Below are 10,155 nucleotides of genomic sequence, written 5' to 3'. Positions count from 1 at the left end.
TGGACACTGCCGAAAGTAGCCAAACTCCTCACAATTAAAGAGGCAAGTTGGGGGGTACAGTGTGGTAGACTCATGGTTTTTAACGTTAGAAATATGCTCCATTTTATTCAGAAATGAAGATGTGATCCCAGAACCAGAGCCATAATCAGACAGTGTAGTGAACATTTTTAAAAGGCAGACTCTTGGCCATGATTGCAGATTTCACTCATATGTCCGAGTGGTGCGCACAGCATGTTGTGACTCGCTTTAGCATAACTGTGGTCTGACTCTCTTATGTAATCGTGACACAGTAAAGAGATGTGATCAGAACTAAATCAAGATAAACAAAAACAAACCAGATGTGAGGGAAGTCTTTATTTCCACCTGATAAGGCGACGCACGTGGACCAATACCATAAACAGCAGGGTCACAGTCACTTGCGTCTTAACTGGGATTACAGAGGGCTACTTTGCAACACTGATGGTTAGTTCTCTCTGACCACCCCTGAGCTGCAAAGTCTCATGAGGACCCAGCAGCAGGTATGGGTAAGGCTCGATAGACTGCACTGGAAACCGAAGTACGTCAGCCTGAGAGGTGTGGGGAGGGAGGGGAGGCGGAGAGGACTGTTTGTTTTTGCTTTCCTTCTACCGATAAGAGCAGCTGCAGTTTAAAGGGCCGGGCGTGTGAGCGTCTGCAGGGGATATCTACAGTGTACAAAGCAAACTGGACAACTCCCAGTATGCATCAGAAATTCTAAATACGGATTACTGTGTGTGTGTGTGTGTGTGTGTGCATACCTCAAGAACACAGGGAAGTATGTATGAGAAGACAGACCAGTGTCTCTATCAAGACACAAAATGCTCCATGTATCTAGATGCCATGAAGAGAATCACTCCTAAGTTTCCTGAAAACACACGTATAAACACGTGTGCTCTTGCTATACAACTCACATTTAACCTTTGTTCCAGTTCTGTGTGAATTAGCAGAAGGCAGTTGGCAGCTGCAGGGTGTATTAGCGCAGCGCAGTATATTTGAATGAATGTAAACCGCTTCTTCTCTGCCTACCAGTCACAGCTATGTGTTCCAAATGGGTGTGTGAGCAACTGTTTCGAGCAACTGTGTGTCACTGCCCTTGATACTCACTTAAGCATCAGCTGTGAGACCAGTCAACAAATGTTATCTTTCTCATTAATGTGTAATCGAGGCAAGAAGTCTAATTCCTCACGCTTGTCGCGCACCTCTACGACAGAACATTTCTGCTTTTTAAATGGACGTAACCGCTCCAAATACGCACAGAAAACAAAACACAAACAGATGGATTCCTCTCTGCTGCGCTGAGATCCTTTACTTTCCCCTGTGAGATCCAGATAAGGCGCGGTGAAGCAACGTTCAGAGGAAAGCACAATTCACTTTAGCTTATCATTGCTCAATCAGCTCCAGTGTACTTCCAGAAATAGATTGGGTGAGGGGTAGGACTAAGGCAAGGGACTGAAAAGCCATTAACTGTTTGCTTTTTTTTTTTTTTTTTTCTGAGGAGGGTGACATTACCATAAGGCCTTGTCGGCTGGCGGGGACCACAAGCTGAGCTGAGCTCCACCTGTTTTTATGACAGGTGAAGGGGGACTGGGGGGCTGGGGAGTGTGCTTGGCACCGGATTAGCATCAATAGTGGCGCTGGCAATGTTTCACTCTCACTCTTTCTCTCTCCCAGTCACATCCGTCTTCTTCTCATCAAGCTGCTGTCTCTCGTTGTTCCTCTGTGCTATTCTGATCCCACTCTCAGCCTTGCCATACTTGGATTTTCTTCTTGCTGGTATTCTTAAGACCATGTTTTTATGGCATTCACATTCTCTGTATCACGCTTCCTCACTCTCCTCTGTGTCAACCCACAGAGTGCCTTTCTTTCCTCCACTGTCTTTCCGTCACATCCGGGGTGAAGACGGGGTTTAGAACTAACAAAATATATGATTCTGTAATTATTTCTTGCAACAACGAATTAAAACTCATTTTGCAATTTTTAATATAAATAATAATGATTTCATAATAATAAAAACATATAATATTACTATCACTATATGCAGCCAAGGCTCAAGGTAGCGTTCAAGACATGCTACATGCTTGACGAACGCCTCCTGTGCTTAAAGACCTTAACTTTAAAAATGTGACAAAATATTTTTCATCCAATGGAAAGTATACGTGTACTGTATGTCTGTGTGCGTGTAATAACGACTGTACTGTCAAAGACCCTCGACAGTTAACATGTGTGAGTCATGACGTGCGCTCTGTTTCATAAATGGAAACCTGGCTGTTATTTCTGGTCAAGTCACATCCTAGCTTCAGGGTCCATCGCTGTACTTTACACAGTACGGTGGGATGGTCGTCCTTCATACTGCACAGGCTACAATACTGGTACATCTTAATCGATAAGATCTCCTCAGGCCAATTTCCCTCTTACTTGTGACAAGTTTTTATTATTGCAAAGCAGTCATAATCTCAGGTGGCACAAAAGGCTTCGGTGGAAAGTGGCTAGCAAAGCAAGCGTCTTCTATTACGGTCCTTGGTCCTGGAGAGATCCGCAGGCCCAGCTCAAACTTGAGATCGCTGCCTCTTTAAACAATTGTAAACTCAGAATAATGGAAGCTGTCACTGCTAGCTGCTAACAAACTGCTAACAAACACAGCTCTAATTTAATGCTTCCTTGTTTACTGCCCTGCACTGTATTATGCGATGGATGTATCTTTGGTGTGCTTATTGTTGTTATGTGTTCGTTTACGTGTTTGATGCTGCTGTTTGACCCTGTCTTGGCTGTAGGTCTCACTTGTAAAAGAGGTTTTAATCTTTCTCTCTCTATATATATGTTTGACTTTAGTTCCAGGTTAATGTAACTCTTTGTAATATACCAAGTAGTATAATAACAATCTAATTTAAGTAAGCAGAGGATAAAAATACTAATTGTATTAATGATAACGATGCCCTTTCACGATTGCTGGAAGTTAAGAGTACACGCTCCTTTCCTGCGTCTATGTACTATTGATTCTCAGCCTGTGCAGAACGTCACAAACCAAATAAAGGCAGAGGTGATGTTCATGACTCCTCTGTCACTCTAGCTCAGAGGGTTACTGTCCTGAGCTGTGATGTACAGAAAAACGCAATAATAATCCGTCAGAGTTTTTTCAGAATGACCTCTTCCCCACCCGGGTGATTTCGCATGCATACAAACACAGGGTCACAGAGATAAACAAACACCCCCACCAAACTCTGCAACACTCACAGTATCAGCGGCTGAGATAAACCCGCACACACAGGCTGAACTTTACACAGCCTATCAAGTCCCAAGTGTATCAGGGGACACGCAGACAGACAAGCGATGATGAGCCAGCCCCAGAGGGCCATGATATGCCAGCAGGGTCAGAGTGATTTTACTCAGCCAGCGCTGCCACGATACAGTCCAACAACCTCTCATCACAAGCAACAGCGGTGACACCACAGAGGTCTCGGCTTCAGCTCTGCAAACCCAGACACCGGCCATCATGAAAATGTTCCTCTTGTGCTGCAAAATGAGGTTTTTGCTGAAATCATACGTTGCTTGTTGCAAAGGCTACAATTTACCTTCTCTCTTATCGATCCTCAACACTTATGCAGATTATGTGGGTGTATTCTCCAAAAGCCATCTCCAAGGCTCAAATTTACCATGTTGTTGTCAATAACGCCTCTACAAATCATCCCCTTATATTTAAACTGAATAATCAAGCAACAATGTAAGCAGCTAAACATCCAAAGCTTACTGCAGGTGTTACTTTATATGTTAAGATGCTGAAAAAAGGCATTTTATAAGCAACTAAGCACAAGGTTGATATATTTTATCTGAAACATCAAAAGTCCCAGTAAGTGATTCAGTGAATAGCCTCTTGAGTTTGAAGCAGTTCAGGCCTAATTTTAATCCAGCTGTTGTATTTTTCTCCAGGCCCTGTATACTACAATACTCTTAGGATGTACACGCTTGGATCTCATTCAACCCCACATAAAAAGTACTGCCAGTTATCCATTAACAGGCCACATCGTTGAGAACAGTGGGTGAAATGTGAAACCCTGAACAGGCTTTCGTCCAGATACATGACGTGTTTCATTATTAAAGTTAATAAGTGACTCCACTGATTTCAATCTGGTCTCCCGTCTAGAAGGAGGTCAGAGTGCAAAGGAATAGCACTCTGAAGCTGCACCGGCGTCTTACACGAAAGCGCTACGGCAGATGATTTGCTTTGATATTCACCGTAGAGGACGTCTGCCTGTCACCCACTGATGGACCGATGATGCAGAGATTTACCAAAGCCAATTTTGTTTGCTCCCATGCCCCACTAAACACGGCAGCATCTTACATGTGGGGTCTTCTCTTAATTCCTCCACCTTCAGTACACAGTTTCCACCTGTCTGCTGTGTGGTTTATCCCTATAACTATGCAGCGTGTTAGCTAACAGCCTTGGCGTGCGTAATGAAGCAGGCTTTAGTTCAGGAGGTGATCAGGCTTGACACGATCACACTCCCAGCATCTATATGTGTACTGGCACTAGGCCCAAGGGCAACTATTAGCCAACGCAGCCTGCATGTTTGAACGAGGACTTCTGGTGATGCTTGTGTGCCAATACATCAGTGTCAAAGGCAGAGGTGTCGAGGAATGTGGTTTATTATCTTATGTAATATTTGTTTTAGATATAATTCACCAGCAATGACTGACTTTAAAGCTTAATGACTTTTTTGGCCAAACCCATTGTGAGTGGAAGGTCAGAACTGGTGGAAAGTGAACAGGTGAATAAAAATGGATGTGGGTGTGCCTGAGAAAAACCTGATTCTTTTGACTTCAGGACAGAAAACTGGATTTGTCCCAACATGTTAAAAAACCCTAAAATATTCTCATTTAAGGCCTGTATAAACCAGCTCAACCACAAAAACCAATGACAAACTGAACAGGTGTAATTATTTTCAAGCTTTTTAATACAAACTTAATAAACTATCAGTCCCTCTTAACATGTAAGACACTGACTCCAAATACTTTGTTATACCGTTTGTTTTATCAAGTATTGCACAATGTAGGTACAAAATTAATATACGATTACATTTTGTCCATAATATAGCAAAAATCTTTAAACTCTTAACAGAAAATACAACTCTTATGTTTTTCAAAAAAAGCAAATATTCTTAAATCCCACCACTACGGAATATTCTGTACACAATCTTTAGAATAGTCAATGTTTTTTATAAGATGGATTCATTTTATAATTTCAATAAAAAAAAAGAAAACATAAAGTTGCTGCAGCCATCACAGATCACTGGAGTAGTAAAAAGATATAAATGCAATACCATGTCGTAGAAACAATAGATACTCTGATATTTTACAAACTCTGTACTAAATTAAATTATACAATTAGAAAAAAGACCAGGAAATCCCACTTATTTGTACCAATTTCTTGAAAAATTGGCGGTGTCCAGTTATGTTTAAATACTGAAAGAGGCCATGACTTGTGGTGGTGTTTTTTTCTTTTTTGTCTTTTTTTTATATCTTAAAACGGTCACATAAAAAAAATATTTTGTGCTTGGTTGGCAAAAGAAATGACAATGATGCAAGTTGAAGTTTAGGAAACCAAGCTTAGACATCTTGTACTAAAGGTATAACTCAAGGGGGCAAAGTAATTCACCCTCGGGCTCATGCTCTTAGACTCGTAACATGGATCTTACAGCTGACAAGTCACGTTTTCCTTTTATCCTTGACATTCTGTTCTTGTGTACTCTTTTTTTTTTTATTTTTCAAAATGTGTATTTGTCCCACCCCCCCGCCCCAATCACATTATCTCTGGTCGATTCTGTGTGAAGTAGTAGCTTAAGTAGTACCTTTACGTGTACTAGTTGGCCATAACTGGCTGGAATTGCTGGTTAGAATACTGCATGTTGTTCAAGCTGAAATTCAAGCCATCCATAAGGGACTTGTCGTTAAGGCCACCATAGGCCGCAAACACATCGAAGGCATTGCTGTACTGCAGCGGGCTGAGGCTGAGTGAGCTGTCCCCAGGGAAGAGAGCACTCTGGCTGCCCTGGCCCTGAAGGCTGGGGAACACAAACTCCTTGGCGTTGGGGGACAGGGCTGAGGGCTTCTGGTGCTGCTGCTGCTGCACTCCGAGGCCCAGCCCGTACAGAGAGTGCATGGAGGTGGAGATGGCTTTCTGTTTCAGGAGACTGTTCACATTCAGGCCCAGGTTGGTGGGAGAGGTACGCGCCACCTTGTTCCCAGCACTAGCGCCGCCATTGTTGTTGCGGCCGCTGCTCTTCATCTTAGTGGAGCCAAACTTGGTGGCGGCGAAGGTGGCTGTTGTGAAGGTTAAAGGCTGCGTGGAGCGGGGCATAAAGGTGGGGCTGACGGCTGCAGAGTGGCCGAAAGGAGGAGAGGGTGAGCTGGAGCCCGGAGAGGCTCCGTTCACGGCCTCATTGATGGGCATGAAGACCTGCGCGTCGGGATTGAAACTGTTCTTGATCTCCTTGTCCAGATCAAGCCCTCCGCTATTAGCTCCACTTTCATTGCTGTCATCGACATACAATACTTTGACAGGCCCCTTCTCCCCGATCTGATAGGACACCTCAAAGGGGTCAATCCACACGCTGAGATCCTGGGGCAGGTTGTTACGGACATCCTCGATGTCCAGCCCGCTCTCTTTGGCTGCCTTTTCCACCACAGGGTCCACCTTCTCCCCCACGTGGATACATCTGAATCCTGAGCCCTTGTATGGCTTGTCTGGGTACCAGTGTCCCTCATACTTCTGCTTCAGCTGCCTCTCCAGCTCCTCGCCAAAAATATTGACCCGCCGCCTTGGCAGCTTGTTATACAGGTACGAGATGATGAAGTTGAGAGCTACTTGGATTTCAAGCTGCATAGCTAACTGCTGAAGTTTACCAGGTGCGTGAAGATTAGGTGTGTCTGACCTTGAATGTGTCCACTGGGTCTGCTTTGTTTATCCGTGGTTGGCAACACAGATGCTCTCCAGGCAGGATGGCGAAAGCAACCAGAACTCAGACAAAACAGGTTCAAAAGCAAAAGTGCTGGCTTTGTAGAAGTGATGTCCTTCCACAGGGTGTGATAATGTTTTCCTGCAACAATTTAAAAGAGAAAAATACTTCTTAATCATTCACTTTCGAAATGTCCTCAGAAATTCATAAGAAATGGTAAATATTTGCAACAGCGTCATGTTTAACAGTCAAAACAAACAGATCAGTTCAGGTCTGTTTGCCCTTTTAAGGGACGTGCAAGTAAAATGTCCTTTAATTATTAACGGGCTGTCTGAAGAAGCAGTGCATGTTGCAATTTAGTCTGCTGTGAGCTCCTAAGTTGAATGTCACAAGACACACAGCCACAGCAGGATTTCACAGCAACGATGAGATATGAGAAAATGTGCAGCCATTGCAGAAACGTGAGCACATTGATCTGGGATCAAGCTACACTTCTTGTCAATCTGGCACCACATTGTGCATATATTGTTCATCTGCATGTCAGAAAGTGGGTATTGAGCACGTTCACCTGGCAATAAAACTCGGGAATCCTGTTACATAATAGGCTACTGGATAGCCTCCATACAGCATGAGAGAGGAAGACTAAGGCGAGGTTGTTGCATTTAATCAACGAAAACGGTCAACTTCACCGAGGAAATGCCTGGTCAGCGATGCTTAATGGGGGACAAGTTTAACGAGGAAATGATTTAGGTGGACTTCGGGGTTTGCTGTCTTGTGGGCTGGACTGATATGCGTTTTGCACGGCCGATTGCTCAGAGAGCTTCCTACATTGAAAACAATGTCGACATAAGACTTAACGCGCTGAGGCGACACCCATATGTTTGGCAATTTAACACAGGGACGACCGAGCACTTGGTTATTTAAAACACAACCCTGGATAAAATGGAAATGTCACGAGCTGTAAAACCAAATTCTAAGAAACAGGCTGCGCTACGATAAACATCATGAGACGAGTTGGGCTGAGGGATACAGACTGTGAGCCTGACGTGGCTCTTTAAATACCCAAAAGTGATTAATTTATTCATCCGTGTCGAAACAAAACCTGCACGGGGATGTTCGTGCAGCACACATCCTCCCTTCATGAAACAGTACCCGAGATGAGAGTCCACACAGCGGCGAAATGGCTACAGGTCTTGATTCATCTGATCAGTTTTAGCAAGTCAAAAGGCAAATAGTTGCTATTTCGCAGCATGTGCAAGACGGTAATGAGTTTAACAGCCGTGAAAATGAAAATATACAATTAAGTAGGATATGGTAGACTACAGTCACGAGCACATCAGACGCACTTCAAGTCTCTGGGGGAACATTTGTGTTTTCTTTTCCAGCTGGGTTGAATTTTTTAAAAAACGACATGCAAAGACATACACTTTTATCGCACACACGCGCATGCACACACACACACACACACACACACACAGTATCTCTCTCGCTCACACACACACACACACACACACACACACAGACACCCCTCCCTAACTTCGTGGACTGACGCAGCAAATCAGCTTAGTAAGTATGAATAGAGCTACAGTACGACAGCAAGCAAATAAAGACAATAATATTAAATAGCCTACATCACAAGCAAGAGAAACAAGCTGAAAATACTTACTTTTTTGTAAAAAATAAAGATTCTCAGTAGTTCTGGAGTACCGTTAGTTAGTGCAAATAGAAAAAAAAGTATAAATACTTTCTTCACATAGAATATATTATCAACATTACAAAAAAGTATTCCAGTACATGTACATTTCGGAGGATTGGCGTTTACGGTTTGCTTCGGTTTCTGTTTTTAAGGTTATTTTGCGTTTTTTTTTCCTTCTCTCAGCAGGCTGGCAGAGTAGCTCCCGCCTCTCCGGGAGTTTTGCAACTTCGTCCGCCTCCTGCTTCAGTGGTGCCTGTATTTATAGCTTTCCTCCGCCATGGGCACGAGGTAGGCGGTGATGCGGTTTCAGAGGTCAAAACAATGCGAGCGGCTGCGATTGGTCCAAAGTGTGAGACCCGCCCTCGAAGCGGCGCCTCGGTCGTGCGCTCATTGGCTAATCCGCGCTGTCAATTCGAGACATATGATTCTGTGAAACGGGAGAGACGCCTATGATGAGCGCTTGCGTCAGAGATAACCTAGGTCTCTGCTGCTGACAGCAAAAGGCTAAAGTAATTAATGTTAAGACAGAAACGGTATTATATAAAGAGATATCCTGCCCATGTTTGAGTTGTATTGAAACAAATACTTTTATCGATGTGAAAATGTCGAATTGTAGATGTTTTATAGACTAAACCTCCTTTTCTTAGTATCCCAAAACATATAAACTGGTCTAACTGTCGTTATTTAACAAAATTACGGACACTGTGAATTGATATATTTAAGCTATGTACACATGAGAGCACGGCTCGCTGTTCTTTTAATGCCTGTGCCATGTTTATACCACACATATCGAGTCCCAAAGGGAGGCATTTGCGCCATTATAATCGCATTTACATCATTTACTTCCCTTTCGTCATAGATTCCACATATAGGACCTTAGTGTTTCGTGACCTGCCACGAAAAACTGCAAGAGTTATGATGAATGTGTATTGCCTGAGAGGTGATTCCCTATAGCGGAACAATACAGCTGACAGCAGTGTGGGTGGTGCTGAATGCTATCTAGAAAACACAGGCGCTGATTGGTCTAAAACGGGGCAGGAGCCCTACGGTGAATGGTGTGCCCGTATCCAAGGTGCTGATGTAGGCTGCGCACGTCATCGCTCGGCTGAACGCATGCTGTTGCCAAATTTAAAGTGCACTAACACACATAGGGTGTGTGCATGATATGAAGTCATTGTTCCACAATGTCATACTTTACATTGCTGTTCCGGAAAGGGAAAAAGGGTATATATTATTAATTATGAAACCATTAACCACAATAATGAAACTTGATATCTCATAATGATTAATGATTAATGATAGATAGATAGATAGATAGATAGATAGATAGATAGATAGATAGATAGATGAGTGTTAAAAACAAAATGAAATAAAAAACTACAATTAAAGATAGGAATGGCTGATGCCACAGTGACTTCTATCAGGGCATTTCAAATGTCACATTAATATATCTGGAGCATCTTGTGTATTATTGTCTTGGAAGTTTTCCTA

At 43.1% G+C, this 10,155-nt stretch overlaps 1 protein-coding gene across 1 annotated transcript; it reads right to left on the bottom strand.

The window, feature by feature from the left end:
• Positions 1-4,944: 4,944 nt before the first annotated feature.
• On the bottom strand, positions 4,945-8,897 carry tob1a (transducer of ERBB2, 1a). The gene is made up of 2 exons (XM_076752474.1): positions 8,635-8,897; positions 4,945-7,109 (listed from the first exon to the last, which is right to left on the bottom strand). The coding sequence occupies exon 2, from the start codon at positions 6,893-6,895 to the stop codon at positions 5,873-5,875; it is 1,023 nt and encodes a 340-aa protein (XP_076608589.1). The 5' UTR covers positions 6,896-7,109; positions 8,635-8,897; the 3' UTR covers positions 4,945-5,872.
• Positions 8,898-10,155: the final 1,258 nt, after the last annotated feature.

Source organism: Chaetodon auriga, chromosome 16 (assembly GCF_051107435.1).
Source record: "Chaetodon auriga isolate fChaAug3 chromosome 16, fChaAug3.hap1, whole genome shotgun sequence".
Classification (NCBI taxonomy): Eukaryota; Metazoa; Chordata; class Actinopteri; order Chaetodontiformes; family Chaetodontidae; genus Chaetodon; species Chaetodon auriga.
The sequence above is the reverse complement of the archived record's forward strand: the minus strand, read 5'-3'. Positions and strand labels throughout refer to the sequence as shown.